Raw genomic sequence first — 20,263 nt, forward strand, 5'->3', positions numbered from 1 at the left:
GTGTGTGATCTCAAAATCTAATCACAAAAATAAACTCCACAAGGATATATTTACTTTAGTATACACTTTCAGGGTTCACTTATAGTGCTTGGCACAGCTTAGAGTTAAGATAAACAATTGTATGGAAAAATCGTATGATGAATCCTTAGTACTGCTCACTTACCAATGCATCTTTTTCACCCGTTCTCCCTTTCTGTAACTTTCATTTCATAGTCCAGCTGGACGCATATGTTTTACATAGCACTTGAGATGTTAGTATTTCGTGCCTTCAGAAGGTCCTGCTCAGCACACTGCAGTCATGGTGCTTTCTGGTGTAGTTGAGGCTTAGTGCAAAATTCTCCTCCCTTACTGCTGAGTCCGTATAGACTGTTAGACACGAGTAGAGGTGGTTTGCTGCTCTGACTGGATTGAAAAATGTGAACAAGCGCCTTCATTTACTTACAGCACTACACAAACATTAGCATCTCCTATTTCAGATTCTGCACTTACTACTACAGATTTCCTGTGGTTTGCATTGGGGTATTCATGTGTATCTGACTGCCATCCACCAACTCTCCAAAGTTACAATTATTCTAGTCTCCCCACTGAGGCTAGATATTACACATCAACTATGTGATTTCCAAAACTTCTAAGATTTGTTTAGATGTGTTGATACCACCGTTGTGATTTTCTCTTCTGCAAGGAATTTAAATGACATTCTGTATCATTTAGCTATCGGTAACAACAGGATTAATGGCGCTTTCAGAAGAAACTGATTCTACATAAGATTTCTTTGTCAACTTAGTATTTACCAAAGCTTTATTCTTTCCATTTAAAAGCAGTACCTACCAAAAGAAAAGGGCTTAAACAACTGAAATCAATTAGCATCAGGAAATTGTACATTCTGATAGGCCTGACTCATTGATGTGAAAACTGGCAGCTACATCACAGCCCCTCCTTAGTAACACATGGTTCTGTACTTCCCAAAGTCTCTAGCTGTTTCTATTTGTAACTTTGAAGATCCTTATCAGCTATATTAGCTATTATATTTCAGATTTATTAGTCACTATGGTACTCAAACATCAGGAGAAAATATTTCAAAATTGGACAAGCAATTCACTGGTTGTATAATAGTGTCTAGTTACTAAAGCAGACGGGTTTTACTAGGTTAAGCAGGTTTTTGTGTCCTTCAACACTACAATCTAGATGTTGAAATCTTGGATTGATTCTTAGCAGTTGCTCTGGTTTTAATTTTTGTATTCATTTTCCAGACAAAATTATAAGGAGATTTTCACACTAAAGGAAATGTTCACAACAATAGTGTGCCATTTACAGAATATGAAAATCAGTTCTCAGAAAACACCAGGTGATGATAGAATGCCATATGTCTATAAAGAATTAAAGCTTATTTCAAACAACAGCTGAGAAGGAGATGTAAACTATTTTCCTCTGTAAGAAACAAGGCTTAAGGCATGAGTAATGTCCAATGAATAACATGCCAGAAGCATTATTTGGTTCCTTTTCTGTTGTGTAACCCAGATGAAGTGCATTTACTTTTCATTTCTCACTATGATGATCAATATAAGCTTGTATCCAGTAAATGTTATGAAAAATTTGCCAATGACTTCAACCAGGATAGGATTAGAATCTTTACTTAATTTTTTCCACACCACGGCTTGCCAGCTGGGCAAGGGAAGGGATTGTCCTACTCTGCTCTGCACTGGTGTGGCCTCACTATGAGTAGTTCTGGTCACAATGTCAGAAAGATAATAAACTATTAGAGAGTGTCCAAAGGAGGGCTGGATGGTGAAGGGCCTTGAGGGGATGTGTGAGGAGCAGCTGAGGGCACTTGGTGTGTTCAGCCTGGAGGAGACTGAGGGGAGACCTCATTGCAGGTACAGCTTCCTTGTCAGGGGAAGAGAAAGACACTGATTTCTTCTCTGTGGTACCCAATGACAGGACCTGAGGGAATGGCCTGAACTTGTGTCATAGAGGTTAGGGTTAGATATTAGAAAAGGTTTTTCACCCACAGGGTGGTTGGGCACTGGAATAGGCTCCCCAGGGCAGTGGTCACAGCACCAAGGCTGACAGAATTCTCTAAGTGTTTAGAGAACACTCTCAGGCACATGGTGTGACTCTTGGGGCTGTTCTTTGCAAGACCACGAGTTGGATTTTGATGATCCTTGTGGGTCCCTTCCAACTCAGAATGTTCTGTGACACTGTGAACTTCACAGACACCCTCTGGCATCTGTTGTGACCACCCTACTATTGCACTTCTTACCTTACTACCTACACCACAAGCTAGCTTGTAAATGTTTATAATGGGGCATCAAACATCCCACTCTTTCCTTGCTCTTCTTACAACATAACTTCGATCTTAAATTTTGGCCTGTGTATAGAAAACGTCACTTGACTATTGAGATTTTTACACATTTAAAAATTTTATTGAACTCACAACATAGGGGAAATAGTGCTTCCTGTTTTTTCATGTGTTCCATCATGTAATTCCCCATACTCCATTCTGACAAAAGAAAACAAAACTATTTCACCTCATCCTCACACATATGTACTTGAAGATACAGTGTCTATACATGTGCTCCTATGAGAAAAAAAATTGGAACAAAGATAATAAATAAATTAGCAAAATAAAGTATTTGTTGAGGAATTTAATTACTTTTCAAAATGCAAAACCTCTATTTTGTTTCTTGGGTACACAGAAAATGAAGTAACTGATTATGCTTCTATATGTGGTTGGGAATGGATGGCCTTTATACATTTTGCTTTTGTACATCTATGTAGGCAAGTAAACTCGAGATCTTCAGTAACCTATGGATAACTACTTCCAAATCACTGTATTTTGTTTGTTTCTGCAGCTATCTGCACAAGAACAAGTACCTCAAAGTTATCAATGATGATGCATTTCTGGGAGTGCACAGTGGACCAACTCTACTGTAAGTAGCTAAAAATAAGATAAGAAAGAAAAATAATGCTGTTTTAGTTTACAATTTCTTAACAATTAGTATCAGAGCAGCAGGGACAGGAATGGCATGTTTACAAAATTAATACCAGCAACAAAACTTGTGCTTTAGGGAACTGACTTTTGAAATGCTTGCATCCTACATTACATATACTCTTCCTACCAATTTTTCTTATGGAAGATTCTTCTACTACAACCTGTCTTATGGCTTTTATGTACAAAAAAGAATTGTAATACAAAAGAAGGACTCTTGTACCACATATGTAAAGGAAATTGAAAGAGAGGAAAAAATAATTTTAGACAGAAAAATAGTTCTGATGCTCTTCTTTTTTCTCATGTTATTTGGCTTTCAGCCTGTTATAATCGTCCAAAGAATTTTTCATTAAAATCAGGAATCATAATACAGAATGAAAATAAAACTTTAAAGAAGAACTTCCAGAAGAATCACATTCCCCCACTCAAATTGTCTAGTATGTAATGTAGTGCCTATGACTGATCACAAGGAGAACTGAAATGCTGAAAGGGGAATTTCTTCCTCCACTGCAAAACCAAATGATGCTGGTAGTGCTCAGTTCATGTAAGAACAAGTTTTACTTTCTGCTCTTTAGGAAAACAGCTTATTCATACCAGAATAACTGTATTTTTCTTGGAAGGAATCCTAGCAGCTACCTGCAATAACAAAAGGTGAAGAAGTAATTGTTTTTCTTTTAGAATATTTTCAACTCTGGAAAATCGGTCTGGCTCTAGCAGGTGAGAGCTTGAAGAAGCACAGACTTTTGACTTTTGATTATTGTGGGTATTTAAAGTGTCAGTGTTGTTGTTATGGTGACAGTAAACAAGTAATGTTTATGCTGCAATATGCTGCAAAAGGTTGCAAAAATTGTATGCTGTAAGAGCCAGGTAAGCTTCCTGAGCAAAGGCTAGCTTAGAGATGTGTCAGCTACACGAAACCTCTTGGTTTAGGGGCTAGAGATGCTTTCCTAGGATGTGCATATCCAACTCTAAAGAACTCCCTTTTACCCTATTTTCAAGTTAGATATCTCAAATGACTTGAATTTTTTCTAGTCTTCCATAACTACTGTGCTATCCCAGATACCATTAATCCTTGATTTCAGGACATGTTTTATACTTGCAGTCTAAACATTCAGCTACCCATCTCCTCTTAGACTGTACCTTCACAGCTAATGTACTTTTAACTGAAGAGAGCAGTACTTTTAACTGAAGAGAGATGTGGTACTTACTATAGTGTCATTACAGAGAGAGGTATTGCTTCTCAAAGGCAGAAGGCCAGAAATGGCATGTAAGTACAGTGAATCAACAGTGGATTTAAAAAGCCAGAGTATTTCATATCATGACACTTTCATATGCAAGTCCTAAGATAAAGTTCCTAGGATGGTGTCACAGTTTAATACTGGCCTGAACCTCAGCTCCACACAGCTGCATATTTGCCCCTGCACCCAATGGAATGAGGGAAAGAATTAGAAAGGTAAAAATGAGAATAAACATGGGTTGAGATAATGTCAACTTAATACTAAAAAAGGGACGTTGAGAAAAAAAATCAGAGGGGGAAGAAAACAAACCAAACCCAAGAACAACAAGTGATGTAACAAAAACAATTTCTCACCAGCTCATTGATTCCCAGCCAGCCCCCTGGCAATGGCAGTCCTGGCAAACATCCACCCAGTCTTTACTGCTAAGCATGATTTGATAAGGTCTAGAATATCTCTTGGTCAGCTGGGGTTGGCTGTCCTGGCTCTCCTCTCCCAAATTCTTATGCACCCTTAACCTCCTCGCTGGTCAGATGGTGTGAAAAACAAAAAATGTCTTGGCTGTGTGTAAGTACTGCCCAGGGCAGCTAAAATATTGCTGTATTATCAACATTATTTTCACTCCCAAATCAAAAACATAGCCCCATACTGTGAAGAAATTTATGCCAACCAAAATCAATACAAAATTAATAATTCAAGTTAGCTTTAATGTCTTTTTAATGTAATTTTAATAGAAGCTTAGAGGCTTGTGTTACCCACAGATAACCAGGAATTATTCTGCATGTGTGATGTAGAAAAGGTTTGCCATAAAATGAGCAACAATTTAAAGTGGAATCCTTCCACCTGGACAGTCACTCAGCTGATCATCTGAAACTAGAATTATTTTATCAGGAACAAAAGAGTTTCTGAAACTCCCACATTTGCATTACCTTAGGGGAGCTGAAGTAAAAAAATGAAAACTGAGTGAAAACCTAGTGTTTATGGTTGTGTTGTGTCAATGGTCATTAAAACCTTGCACAGGAGAAAAAAATGTCCTTGCAATTGGTGCCTTAGTGTACACCCCCACTATACCATCATGACCAATGAGTTATTTACAGAAACCACTGATTTGTTAACTCATGTAACAGTCTGAAAAGTCTGACCAATACAACCCTTCCATATTCCCTTGGGCAGTGTAAACAACTTAGCTTGTTATAAGGAATAGTTTGTTAAGTCATTTTTGGATCAGGCACTTTAGTGTTGTTAGCTGACCATTCAATCTTCCTCAAAATAAAGTTTTACTTCCAAACGTTTTCATCGTGAAAATTAATTCTATGGAAAATGATAGTGAGATTACTGCTTTTTTTTTTTTTTTTCTGGGACAATGAATACAACTGCTTATCATGGTAGCAGTATGCACAAAAAAAAAATTAAAAATTTCAGAAAAGGAACATTTATGGAGCTCTAAAGAGAAATTCTGTCTTGCCTCCCTACCAAGCTGGTAGGGAGTTCTGCCTGTTATTTATTGTCTGGAGTTCCCTATGTGCACTCTTCAAGTGAGGTAAGAATTTATGGTAGTTGGAACATGTGACCCACAGATAGTACTTTTTTTCTGATTAGGATTTCAGCAGCAACAGCAATTTAAAAGCTGAAATACAGGCCATGGATTCACCCTAAGGGGGTAATGTTCCATTCCACCTTTAAAGAAACCCAATGAGAAAGATTTAACTGCAAGGAATTGTGCCTGATTATATGTTGTGTGAGTTTGGCCATGGTCTCAGACCACATAATTAAACATAAGTATTGAAAAGCTAGGTAATTTTTTCAAATATGTTTTTTTCAAATATGCAGTTTACATCAGCAGAGGAAGCAGGGACTGTGATCACTAAATAGAGGAAAACAGATGTCAGCAATTCTAGTTCCTTTGTCACTGTTGTATACTCAGATGTATGTGGATGCATACACAGATTACTCCCTTTAGAAAACTATTTTAAGAGTATGATGACAGTACATTGCTCTTCTCAAAATGAAACCTTGGCAAGGATTCAGCAACTCAGTGGACCTGACATGCGACAAGAGCTGCTGCCTAGAGCAAAAGTTCAACAGAGTGTAACAAAAATACAATCAGGCTCATTATCCCATTAGCTTTTACAAAGCACACAGTACAAACTGACAATGTTACAGTCACACACGATACATGTGAGTAGTTAATTATCTGCAGAATGCAGAATTGCTCTTTAAAGCATTATTTCCTAATCTAGGAATGGTTTCTCCCATGGACACAAGCAAGTCTTTGAGCAAGAGGAGCACTCTATATTTTGCTAATCAAACGATGCTAATTTTTAGATTTAAAAAGTCTTTCAATAGAGTTAAAATACTATCTGCAGTCCATCTATTTTATATTTTACGCTTTATCTATTCCAGTACTCAGAAATTTGTATATGATTAGGTAAAAATTCTCAGTTGTATTATGATGTATTCAATCTCATTTTCTTACCTCTCTTTTAAATTATTGTTATTACTGGATTGCATACAATTGCATGCTTCCAACAATGAAAAGGATTATTGACAAAAGCTATTATCACTTAGATCTAGTTCTGAAATACTGACTTCATAAAACCAACAAAGAATTAGACCAAATTATAATAACTCAGTTAAAAAAAAATCGGAGCAACTGAATAGCTGTTTAACACTTCTGTAATATACAGGTGTTTTGGAAGACAACACCTCTGAATTCATAAGCTATATTTTATTCCCACATTTATCTGAACCTCTCCAATGTCTCTTTAACATTCATTATAATGTGTAAATTTCAGCTGAGATAAGCAACAGCCTAGAAACGTCACATGAGATTTATAAGAAAATATGTGAGGACAAATCAAAACTGCTACCAAACCCAAATGTTGGGACTGGTTGAGAGCACTTTGATTGCTGTTCAGTCTCACAGTGTAGAACTCTACACCACCATTCCCAGTACCTGAGTGGGCTCTAGACCATGGCTACTTAAAACCTGAAGTCTGGTCTGGCTCTAGGCTAGCTGTGAATGCTGCTAGCCTTTTCCATAATCCTGAGCATTTAACAGACACAAGAGTGTGTCTGCCTGGTTTCTGTCTCAGCCTTGTGGGCATTTGTCAAAGGCCTTGTAGAAGTCCTAGGAGACTTTGAGCAGATCATAAACACAACACTCAGAGAAGTTTGCAAGGCAGGACTTAGTTTTACAAAAGCCCCTCACATGCTGACTTTCCCCAGGTATATCATATTTGGTGGTGGCTTGTTTGCTGCCTTTCTGCAGGAGAGCAAAGCTGAAGGTTCCACTATTCTTTTACCATTCAACTACTTCCTCCTTCAGCTGCTTCACAACTTTTCTGGTGAAAACCACCCACTCCTTGTGACTTACTATCATTCATTTTATCAGTTTCCTGCCTAGCCTCTTATAGTCACTCCAGTTTGAGACAGATCCTCTTGACAAGTCCATCAGACCTCCTGCCCATTCTCTTGTGTTTCTTTAATGGTGCAAACTGTAGCTCAGCAGTGCTAGCAAGACACTCTTCCATGCAATGTACTGCTGTGTTTAAACATCATCTTAGTTATCAATATGATTAGATGTTAATGAGACAGACATAACTGCAGTCAGTTCCTATTTTTCTCAGCAGACCAAAATCAGGACTGATCATCTTTGACTGATTTGGGACTGACCATACTTGGCTGATCAGGGCTTGGTAAGAAGCAACAAGACAAGAGGAAATCGCCTCAAGTTGTGCCAGGGGAGGTTTAGATTGGATATTAGGGAATTTTTTTCGTGGAAAGACTTGTAAAGCATTGGAATAGGGTGCCCAGGGAAGTGGTGGAGTCACGGTCCCTGAAAGTGTTAAAAAAATGTGTGGATATGGCACTTGTGAACATGGTGAGTGCTAGACTGATGGTTGGATTGATAATCTTAAAGGTCTTTTCCAACCTTAATGATTCTATGCACTAGCACACAAAGCAAAAATTCAGGAAAATGTGTCTTCTATATGAATGCAGGCACAGACATTATAGTCTTGACAACTCCAACTACTTGGATTCACATGGCTCTGAGGATTATTAATTATTTCTAAATCTTTTCAATCTAGTTTGAAGACACCTGCTATGCTGCTTGAAGTAGATTGTGAATCTGATTAGATACTCAAGACTAGATTTGTAAGGTAAAAAAATCCCTGAGAATCCCACACTCTCCTCTTGGCCAGCTGACACACAGAGCAAAGTGTGGCCTAGGTAGAGTAACTAAGAAATTATCTTCCATTGAGAGACAAATTATGACCAGACTGCCAGGAAGCTTTTTGATTTGCAATAGCAGTGGTACAGAGAGGTCACAAGACTTCTTGCTGGTAGACACCCTATACCAGCAGTTTAGGGACTTCCCAAACTGGGATTTTGGAAACTTCCAAGCCACTGTGTTTAAGATGGCACGTGGATGGGAAAAGTCTATCCCTAGCCCTACACCAGAATTAGTCCTAAATCAACAAGAACTTCAAGGCATCTGCTCCTGTAACTTTCCCCCAAACTCCCCAGTATAAAACAGAGTGTTTGAAAACAAAACCTACAAGACCTGTCTGCTTAAATATACACCCATAGGCAAATACATAAAAGAATTCACAGGATTTGGTAAGAGAACAGTAATGACATAGTCTTACAACTAATTCTTCCAAGACCTTTCTTTTCACTGAACAGAAGTTTCTTTCAGACTTTTAAACATCACTTGGTAACATTTTGAGTTGCCACAGGCCTTGCATATTCACCTCTGCTGCCTGAGAAATTGTTTCCACAACTGGAGCCCTGGGCTGCTACTCCCTTCTGTTCACAGCTCTTCAGGAGCTGCAGCTCCATGCCCTGTACATCCAGAGAAGCTCCTCTCAGGAGCTGTTTCCAAAGCATGAGCCCTTGTTCCCCAGGGTGTTCTTGCTGACCCAGACATTTCTGATGGGAATGTTACACAACACCAAATAAAACCAAGCCAAAAAGGTATATTGACCTTCTTGTTACTCAGCTTTTTGGCCTACATGATGAACCACAGCACTGATTTTCACAATGATGCAGTTGTGTGAAAAATTATGCCTTCTCTTATTTTTAAGTCTCTTGCCTCATATTCTTAAGTGTTTCAAAACTCATGCCACAAGAGTGAATAATCATTATCAATCACATTCTTTACAATCTGCATGGCACTATAGTCTACTACTGCTGCTTCCAGACATAGCTTTTCCCAAGAGAAGTCTTTATCTGTACTTTATTACTTAATATATAAACAACTTGATATTTTTATCATCCTAGCTGCAGCTCTTACATGCTCTTATTATAACTGCATATATTATTTTTAGAACTGTAGATAATATTTAAGTTAGTCATACTAGATTTACGAAGTGAAGTTTTTTGCTCTATTTTTTCCCAAGAACTCTTAGCATTCTATTTCCCTTCAACATTACTAAAAGCACTGACCTGACATTTGCAGAGGACTCCAGGAACTTTCCAGAGTGCTAGCTAAATTAAACCCCATTGTCATCCATGTAAAGTTAAAATTGCTTTTTCTCAAATATACTTTACATTCATTAATTTTGAAACATATTCGTTTTCTGCTCAGTCACGTACTATTATAAGAGACTTCTGCTTCTTGAGACAATCAGGTTTAGCTTTCACTACCTTGTATTACTTTTTGCCAGAAACAAGCTTTGTTGCAGCTACTCTCACTTCCTTCCCAGACTGTTTATGAGTATTTCAGCAGTACCAGTGCCAGCCTCACCTCTGTGGGCCCTGCTGCAATGACCTGTATATTCAGATACCAATTAACTTTCCATTCTTCCTTTAGCATGAAATCTTGTCATCTGTTCTTAGGCTTTTACCCCACTCTTTTATTTTTCAATTAATCCAGGAGAGACATTCACCTTGTCACATAACAGATTAGTTACATCAACAGCCCTTGATACCTGATTTTGTCAAGGCTTGTCAGAATTCCCAATTCGTTGCACAAACAGGATCATCTTTCTCCATAAGCTTGTGCCAGGACATCTTCAAAGAACTCTCAAGTGTTTGTGAGTTGCAATTTCCCTCTCAAAGAGTCATAGCATCTCCCATCACAGAGTGTTTAACCTACCTGCAGATAGCTGCCACCACCATGAGGACCTGATGGAGACCCATGAGGGTTGCTGAAAGGCCAGCCTTGTCTTGGTAAAATCCATCCCAAGATCTAATTTACTTAGACATTTTTCTGCAGAAGAAGAGTTCTATAAAATGTCTCCAAGGGGGAAAAGGACTTAGCAGGGCTTGTTATGGGAGTTTTGAACTACATTAGAAGGGCAATGGGGACACAGCCAGTCTCAACAGAGATAACGTGTGGAAAGGGGAGAGCTATAGCAACTACCCAGGGAGTAAAGGGAGACTTAAGAGGGGGCAACTCCAGTAACTACAAGTAAAGATATAACCACAAGAAAGGACTATAGAGCATCCCTTTGTACCCTCTCTGGGATATTGACACAATCAATACAAGCAACACAACAGAGCATAAATAGTCCAGGAGATTCCTGGAAAACAGTGATGACAACTTCCTGTCACAGGTAGTGGAGGATCCCACAGGACCAGGTGATATTCACCTGGCAGTCTGAAAGGAAAGCCACCTCCCCATCAACTGTGCATCATCTCTCTCATGAATTCACTTCAGCAGACGAGTAGAAAGCAACAAACATAATACTCAGTTTTCTGAGAGATTCAGGATGGACTAAGATAGATTTTAATTTCCCTATATAGACAATATTCTTTTAGGAATTGCAATGCTTTCTATTAAAGTATGCCAATAGGTTAAAATGAACCTAAAGAAATCTAAGGGAATATAACTCTTCCAATGGAAGATGTGATTTCTTTAAAGGATTTTTAAAATGGTATGTTTGCATATGCTTTTGTATCTGGTTGGCTTTAAAGGTGTAATTTTAGAAGTTATGATATTTCTTTATAATTCACATTCTATGCTATAAGACATTAAAGACAAGACCTTTAAAAGACAGTGAAAATCACAGAGAAATGAACAGCCTACTTGAATTTTAATGGTATCAGAACTTAGCAAGGCAATATGAAATCCCCACCTCCTTGGGAATTGATTTTTATTGTAGAATTCTGTGAAACTCCTGAAGAACTGTAAAAATCTGAAAAAAAATCTGATCTAGTCACCTTTTTCTTTCTTAGGGACGTCTCCAGAACAGCTGTTGCCAACCTTCCAGCCAAAGGATTAGAAAGCCTAAAAGAACTAATGGCCAAAAATACATGGACTTTAAAGAAATTACCAGCTGTAAAGGTATTTCTTCAGCTAATGCGAGCTGACCTATCATATCCAAGTCACTGCTGTGCTTTCAAGAGCTGGAAAAAAAAAAGTGGGTGAGTTTCACTAACCGGCATTTATTTTTTAAATATATCAGCAAAGACAATGTTTTATTAGTAATATACTTTTGTAACAATTTTTTCTAGGTATAGACAATATTCTTTGAAACAGATTACAATTGCAAACTGATAAAAGAATTTTTTTGTAGGACCTTTTGCAGCAAAGCTCTTACTGAGCCCAGAATTATAGAGAAAGAAAAGGGTAATGTGCTACAGCAAGGCCTGGAAAAAAAGCATTAGAGAGGTTATAGCCTCAAGCCTCATATTTTTTAACTGAAAAGCTGTTGACTACTGAAAATTTTTTGACTGTAAATACAACTGCATCACACTATGAGGTACAGGATTCCAAATTGCTGTACTGCTCATTGGCTTGTAAAGAAGCTACTGAACAGAAATTAGACTGATGGAAGTTCTGGGAGAAATTGAATAGTGAGCAATTCAGTGAAAAAGAAAGTAATACTGTATTTATTATCCAAGAAGCTATAAAGACTAGATAAGTGTCTTCTTACCCACTAAGATATAAATCTCAAAAAAGATGGATTATGGGTGCCAAACAACTAAAATTACTACTGGGGATAAAATTAAAAATATAGTTACAAAAAAAGCCCAGAAATGCTATCGTACATTATATGGTTAACAAAAATATATCCAATCAAGTTTTTATAGCTACATTTTCATTCAGGATGATTTGCTTTTGAAGCCTTCCCTTGGTTCAGATGCTGTGCACCAGTCAGATTGTAAATGCCAGCAGTGATTTTCCCCTCTACTCTTTCAGGATCCTGGAGTACCTGATGTGTAACCAGAGCAGCCACAGCTTTCATAAGAGATCAGTTAAGACTTTCAGAGACCCGTTTTACAAAGATTATGCAGAAGAATACACAGACCACACTAATGCTGTGTATGACACAAACACCAAGTTCACAAGTTTCCATGAAAATCCCCATTATTACATTTTTTTGGAAGAACGTGGAGAAGGAAATTTTGGCTTTGGCAAAGAGCTCAAGAACCCTCAAATGGAAGATGTCCAGACTTTTGACAGTCATTATGACTATCCTGTCTGCGGAAGCAATGAAGACGTAATATGCACGCCAGAGCCTGATGAGTTTAATCCCTGTGAGGATATAATGGGATATCAGTTTCTGAGGATTGTGGTGTGGTTTGTGAACCTGCTTGCCATCCTAGGCAACATTTTTGTCCTTTTCATTCTTCTCACCAGTCATTATAAACTGACTGTACCTCGCTTTTTGATGTGCAACTTGGCCTTTGCTGACTTTTGCATGGGGTTATACCTCCTCCTGATCGCTTCAGTGGATCTCTACACCAGGTCAGAGTACTATAATCATGCCATAGAGTGGCAGACAGGGCCTGGCTGCAACACAGCTGGGTTTTTCACGGTCTTTGCCAGTGAACTTTCTGTGTACACGCTGACTGTGATCACGCTGGAGCGCTGGTACGCCATCACCTTCGCCATGCGGCCTGACCGCAAGATTCGCCTGCGGCACGCCGTGCTCATCATGCTGGGAGGGTGGTTCTCCTGCATCCTGCTCGCCCTTTTGCCACTGGTTGGTGTCAGCAGCTACAACAAAGTCAGCATCTGCTTGCCTATGGACACTGAAACACCAGTGGCTGAAGCCTACATTGTCTTTGTTTTAATATGCAACATTATAGCTTTTGTCATCATTTGCGCCTGCTACATAAAAATCTACATAACTGTGCGAAACCCCCAGTACAAGTCAGGGGACAAAGACACCAAAATCGCCAAGAGGATGGCTGTGTTGATCTTCACGGACTTTCTGTGCATGGCTCCCATCTCTTTCCATGCTTTATCTGCCATTATGAACAAACCACTGATAACTGTCTCCAATTCCAAGATTTTGCTGGTACTTTTCTACCCACTCAATTCTTGTGCCAACCCCTTTCTTTACGCTATTTTCACCAAAGCTTTCCGCAGAGATGTGTTTATCCTGCTAAGCAAGTTTGGTATATGTGAGCATCAGGCTCAAGTCTACAGAGGTCAGACAGTCTCAGCCAAAAACAGCAGCGGGTCTTATGGGCAGAGAATCAGCCGAGGGATAGGTCAGATTCTTACAAGCATTCAAGATCCAGTCAATGATTACCTTCCTGCTGTGACAATGCAGAACCAAATTCTCATGGAAGAATGCAAGCAAACTGAGCTATAATATCTCAAAGTATCACAGCCAAAACCTGGTCAAGAAGTGATTGTGCATACAGCAAATCAAGTGAGATGATAATATTCTCCACATCCTTTTCCCATAGATTACACTTGGCTATAGCTGAAAGTACTTCTGGAGTGGTCTTTTAGACAAACCACTTATTTGAACCTCCTATCAGTGGAGGGCAAAACACTTGGTCCTGATGATAATTCTAGAAGTAGATGTGAATGCTCTACCTAAATAGGAAAATTTATATATATACATATATAAACTGAGACAATATAAAATGTACCCTCATCTTAAAAAAAAAGTAAGAAGCAGAAGACCAACAATAAGACTTGGCAGTACTTATATGGTTGAAAAAAATGGACAATGTTTGATAATTACAATCATATTTAAAAACAAATTTAAGATTGAAGCTCTCCAATATCTACATGTCAAAAGGTTGGTTTTTTTCCTAATAGTAAATTTCTAAAACTTCCACCAGGCCTAAAATGCAACAGATTTCTTCTCATTTTGTTATCATGAGCTAAAGCAAATCCAGTCTTTTGTTTGCTGTTCTTGGTTTAGCTCTGTGAAGTAGGAAAACAAGTATCTTCTTCATACTGCCTTTATAGTGGTAAAAGGCAAAGTATCACTGATTTTGCAGCTGCACATAAGCTAACAGATAAGAAACATTAGGGCATTTGTATCCTTTACTTTCGCTCTCTTGCTTTTTGATAAACCTGTTTAGGAGCTGGTTTATTTCAATTTGTTTTGAAGACCAGGCTACCCAGTCAAGTTAATGATTGTTGGTTGGGTTTTCTGGATGACTGATCCAGTTGTTACTGTGTTTCAGCACTGTTTTATCTGAGCATGTTTATTGCTCTGAACACCCTGTAATTTCTGCTTTCTTACCACTTCTGCTGTCCCTACTTACCTCTCCCTTACAGGGAAGAACTTTCCTTTTAGCATTTTCTATGTTGAGCCACCTTGACTTAGACCAAGGGAGTGGATCATGCCTTTAGGTTACTTCATGCCATACAGTTCACCACATTGAAGGCTGACTTTTAGCTCCTCCAACATGTTTTAAGAACATCTCTCTATCTTTTACTGAGATCTGTTACCTGACTTTTGTAATATTTCCAGCACAACTACAAGAATCATGTAGTTATCTTCTGGCTGACCACAGCCTGGCTGTAGCTGGGACATATACTCTCCACAGTGTGCTTAAGAAAATCCATGCTTAGACACAAGGAACAACCTCCAGTCTAGAGCATTAAAGCATCCTTCTGCCATTCCTGCTGCTAGATGGAGCCAGACCAAGGTGAAGCCTGGCTGTGCTCACAAACAAATGAACAGAGGCCTGGCTCTACACCTCCTGCAGATATCAGGACTTGGGGTAGGAGCTGCTCTGCACCAGCTGTGTTGTTAGCATTTGAGTGGCCTGAGTGCCTGGCTCTGCTGGCAGGATCACACCTGTTCCCAGCCAGCTCCACAGACTGGCTCTGCAGAACTGCTACCAACGTTACCATGGATCATTTCACTCATCTCTTTGAAAGCCTTGGCATAAGAATGGAAAATATTGTGTGAATATTTACCTTCAGGTAGATATTTTTAAATTAGTTTTGTAATATCTATGTTGGTTTTCATGGAATTATAGTCTTTGTGGAACTATAATTAAATTGATCAGACAATAGTCAGAACTTACATAACGCAGGCTAGTAGTATCCAAAAAACAATGGTAGAGCCCTTTGAACTGCTGGCTACTACAGCTGGAAACTGAGTGATTCCAAATGCCATGTACAAACTCTATTTCATTCTGTATTTTCCAAATATTTAAAATCCAATTCGATTTTGTATTTCTGATTATAAATGAAGGCTGCTTCAGTGAGCAGAAGCAAGGGCCTGGATTCATGAATTCCATTACATGGTCTTACAGAAAATAATGTATCATTGTTAATGCCATTTTAAAAAAGCTAAAATATTGCATTATAGACTAATTTAGCTGCTTATTTTGGGGGAGACGCATGTTTCCATTTTATGTTGATTCTCAGCAAACTCTGAAAGCAAAACTGCTGAAACTCATGGAAATAATAATTTATGACCTCCTCTTCTGTAATATGGGGTCACCCAGTGTTACATCAGAAACAAAGACAGCTTCTTAAGTGTGCAGATCAGCAAAACTCCTTCCTCTTGAAACAGCTGCATTTGTAATGCTCTGGCCATGTCTGAGAGTCCCATACAAACATGGGACTTTTCAGATGCAACACCCCCCGCCAGGTTCTGCCACCCTTCTGATATTAGAATAATCATTAAAGTGAGAAAAAGTTTCCTGAGTGCCTTTATTTAGTATCTCAGCAGCAGCAAAGACAATCAAGTTTCAATGGACATTTATCCTACAGACTTCATAGACACTAGTTTACCAGTAGAAAAGAAAATCCAAGCTTAAATCATATTTTTTTCAGAAAGAGAGGAAAGACTAAATAAATACTTATGTTAAAAGTGCTTTTAAAAGTAACATGGATATTAAACCAAAATATTTCACAGAAACTAGTAGGACTTTGGAAAGATATGGTATGCTGGACCAGTGCAGGTTGCTTGTAAATTAATGCAGATGCTTGCTGTTACTAATGGATGACAGATGTATTTATATATTATTGAATTTTTCTGTCTCTCATCATTGCATATACACTACACCTGTTAAAAGAATTCCAAGATACTGCCTTTATCAATGAAGTTTGATATTTCCAGTTTGTCTTGCATAGTCTTTCTTGTGTTTAACTTCGTGAAAAAGTATTTTAGAAGCTCTTGGAAAGGTCCAGGCAAATAGAATTTAAATAATTTATTTGCCAGACCTTTTCTTGTAAATGTTTGTATCCTATAGATATTTTCTTTCATTCCCGCTCCGACCAATTCCTCGAGCCATTTCTGGGTTTGTGTGCACCTTTATGTAATACTTGCTATTTAAAATCTGTCTCAGCAATTATTTCTGGCATGTACTATGTATGTTCTCTAGAATACTTCAGAAATAACGCAAAGTATGGGAATAAAATGCTTTGTTTGAAATTCAAAGACATTCAACAAGGTTTTTTTTGAGAAATTTTAAAATATTTTTCCTATAAAAGAAGTTAAAACTATTTATTTTGCATTCAACTTCATTGTTCTCCTTGGCTGACCTATCCCATGACACATGCTGTCTGATGCAGGTTTTGGGGATCCATCACTAGCTGTGAGAGGGATGTCCTAAATGGCCAACCCAGACAGTGCAGTAGGGATAAGAAAGGAACTGCAGTAGTACTGCTGAGCTCAGGGGTTCCACAACCATCATTCATTACATCCAAGATAATCCAAAAGAAAGAAAAGCTGTAAAGTTGAGATGGGGCCTTAGTTATGAAGACTTGTAACTTCCTCTGAGCAATTTAATGGCTTTATATGACATTTGTCTCCTAGTCTCCTCTCTCTCCAGAGAGAGATGTTGGTTTTCAACAGAGTAAATACTGGTTCTAGATGACATCATCTGCAACAGGTCAGCTATAGCCAAAGTAAAGCACACTCTGCCCTGCTATTGGTATTTGGATTCTGAAAATAGCACAAAGATAAATTTCACATCACTATTACAGCATTTTGATTTATTAACTGAAATGCCCTCTTGCTTCCTTTCTTGTGGGATAAATAAAGTATTAATGCTTACAGTACAGGAAAATCTGTACCAAAGAATCTCCTTAGAAAGAGAAGCTTGATTTGAGTAGAAGCCCTATGCTTATGTGTTAATATGAACAAAACCCTCCCTCACAGGCTGTTTGGGCAGGTTGATGACTTAGCAGCATAATCTGTATTGTTTTTCTAACACATGTCAGACATCTGCACTCTAAAACCACTCAGTAATCAAATGGTTTCTGGGTTGCTGCTAAAATTGGACAGTGAGGCACGAAATTAGTTGGATATTATGCCTTTCCCTTAGGCACTCTCCCCCTCCTTTGTAGGGATTCTGAAAATATATGACATTATACTGCACTTACATGTAGGCTTCGTGGACTAATGCACGAGATGTTGAAGGGCCCTCATCATGCCCTGGAACAGAAGATGGTTAAGAGGTCTTAGTGACGCACACCAGGAGATTCTGACAGCATCGGCAACCTCGAATTCACGCTGGTCAGTAACACATCTCCATAAAGCTGTAATACTTTTCATCTGTCTAGTTACTGCCATCTGACTGGACTTATTTTTGCGTGACCAGAAACCATGATGTGAAAGTGAAAAAATGAAGGCTCTATGAGATCCATACACAGAGTATTTTATCAGAACTCATCAGCTCTAACTTCCTATTCCCATTCTACATCTGTCCCCTCTGTGCCCCCATGTACACACATTGGTACGAATTTCCACAGTATCCCAAATTTCTAGGCTCTCAGACAGGATATCAATCCTGTGTAGTTTTGTAACTGCCTGACCTTACTTTCCACCCTGAATATATTGGGTAACTATTCCAAAACGAGGAAAAGTCTCATGAACTGTAGCACCGGACTTGGACCTCACTGGAGCCATCCTGAAGTTACCCCTTGCAAGAGTTTAACCTCCATGGGATTAACAGAATGAACTTGAATCTTACCCCACCTTTTTGGGAGGACTTCTTTGTGCCGTTCTGATTATATGCAATGCCAGGGCTTGTACTTGTGGCCATCTCAAGTCATATCCTTACGGATGCACACCTGTGCAGTTCCACTGAAGCTCGTGAAGCTTTGATAATGAGTTCAAGGAGAAGGAACCCACTCATTTTGGTTTTCAGCTATTCAATATGCAGCTGAAGATGAAGAGTATCCTTTGGGTTATTTTTCTTCTCTCTTAAGGAAAGAAATACGTTGTGAACATCAACTTCATTAACAACCTATATCTAAGAGCTCACTAAACAGTAATTAGAAAGTGACTGAAACTATTGGATTGTTACTCATATATACTGTAACACTTTTTATAAGGCCTACTTTGCTGCCAGGAACAGCCTCGGTTTCAAACACTGAGACTGGTAACGGGCTGGACTGCCAAGCCCATGCTGGTCATCTTACAGCTTCAGCTGAAATGGCAGGGACTTTTCTTTAAGAAGTGAAGAAAAACTACAGTACTCATGCCTTTTATGAAGGCAAAGCTGCAGCAAATAAAACCTGAGCAGTAACATGAGTTTTAACAAAAACCTCACTGCAGGCTATGAGGTGTTGAATGTCTGTCTTCCCCATGGCTTGCTGCTGACATATGCAGGATAGCACTGAAATACCAAACTGCACCAAAGCTGTATTTGTGCTGGTTTCATTCTGACTGTAGTAAGAATTCCCTAAGTTATATGTGGATTACTGCTGCTGCCTAGAGGGAGCTACGGAAACAACAAACTACTTCTTTTTTAGTCAGCTACAGATTTCTGACTTAACCCTGCAACAGTCAGTATAAGGCAGCAAGAACAATACTTTCATTAAAAAGCAGTTAGGAGAACATCTGACACACTGGCACATGCACTTTCCCCATGAAAAGTCCAGAAGGCAAAGAAGGGGGTTTTTCAATTCATACATAAACTTCTCCTTTGACATGAAAGTATGTTTACGATCTCCCCTTTTGTTTTTTTAAGGGCTGGCTGCATTATTTTATCTTTTCCTCTATACTGTTTCCTCTTCCCATCTCCTTCCTCTGCTACTTCAAAACCCCACATTCTATTTTAAGAATTACTTTATATTTCCCACATACTATGTGAAGTGATTTAGGCTACCTGGCAACACAGGAACCTCTGAGAGAAATAAAAAAGCTGTTTAAGGCCATGAAAATCTTTTAGGGCAGAAAATGAAAGATGAAAGATACTCTGAACAAAGATTAACAGGAATTTGATTTGGTAAATTTAAGAACTGCTCTATTTTCTCTCTGCCCCCTCCCAAAAACTTAAGTGATACATGCAAAACCATCTGTGACATGAATATACTTCACCTTTAGCTATCTGATTTTTAACACCCGTATCATCATCACACTTACCAGACATTTTGTCAGTTCCTTAAACATAGAGAACTTCACTAAATGCTACTATAATGTTTTAAAATTAAAACTACTTATTAAAATCAGACAAATTCAGCCCACAAAAACCAGGACATCAGAAATATTATTCCCAGCACTAACACTTTTTCTTCATTAAAACCATGAACCAGGAGAGCTCAGGATGAAAGGGCTTCCATCCTGCAAAAATCTGAATTTTCTGAAACAAAAGGCAATCTGGCCAAAACAAAGCCTACAAGCAGCATTCCCAGCAAGTACATTCTGCAATAGATATTTTATTTTGAAATGCTGTACTTCCCACAACACTGTGTTTCCCAGAATACATTACCTGTTGGAACCAGACAGCCCACGTAGTCTGCCAGCTGTTCCTCCAAGAGGAAACGTCTGTAAGAAATTCTCAGACACTGGTACAGCAGGACCCATGGGGAACCCTATCTGCAGGGGGCTCACAGGATTCCTAGGAGAAATGGGAAAATCCAGGG

At 38.6% G+C, this 20,263-nt stretch overlaps 1 protein-coding gene and 1 long non-coding RNA gene across 4 annotated transcripts in view; one reads left to right on the plus strand and one right to left on the minus strand.

Moving 5' to 3' along the window:
• Positions 1-16,829, plus strand: part of TSHR (thyroid stimulating hormone receptor) — a 49,118-nt gene extending 32,289 nt beyond the window's left edge. For all 3 annotated transcript variants that reach the window (XM_014869836.2, XM_088167437.1, XM_088167438.1), the window contains 3 exons: positions 2,853-2,930; positions 11,410-11,598; positions 12,377-16,829. In XM_014869836.2, the coding sequence (XP_014725322.1) occupies positions 2,853-2,930; positions 11,410-11,598; positions 12,377-13,781 (1,672 nt within the window). In that variant the 3' untranslated portion in view covers positions 13,782-16,829. The remainder of the gene's footprint in view (positions 1-2,852; positions 2,931-11,409; positions 11,599-12,376) is intronic.
• Positions 11,472-20,072, minus strand: LOC148223384 (uncharacterized). Its single transcript, XR_015804654.1, has 3 exons — positions 18,372-20,072; positions 17,777-17,828; positions 11,472-11,580 (listed from the first exon to the last, which is right to left on the minus strand). It is a non-coding gene; the product is annotated as an uncharacterized LOC148223384 (long non-coding RNA).
• Positions 20,073-20,263: the final 191 nt, after the last annotated feature.

This window comes from Sturnus vulgaris, chromosome 6 (genome assembly GCF_052056855.1).
Source record: "Sturnus vulgaris isolate bStuVul1 chromosome 6, bStuVul1.hap1, whole genome shotgun sequence".
Lineage (NCBI taxonomy): Eukaryota > Metazoa > Chordata > Aves > Passeriformes > Sturnidae > Sturnus > Sturnus vulgaris.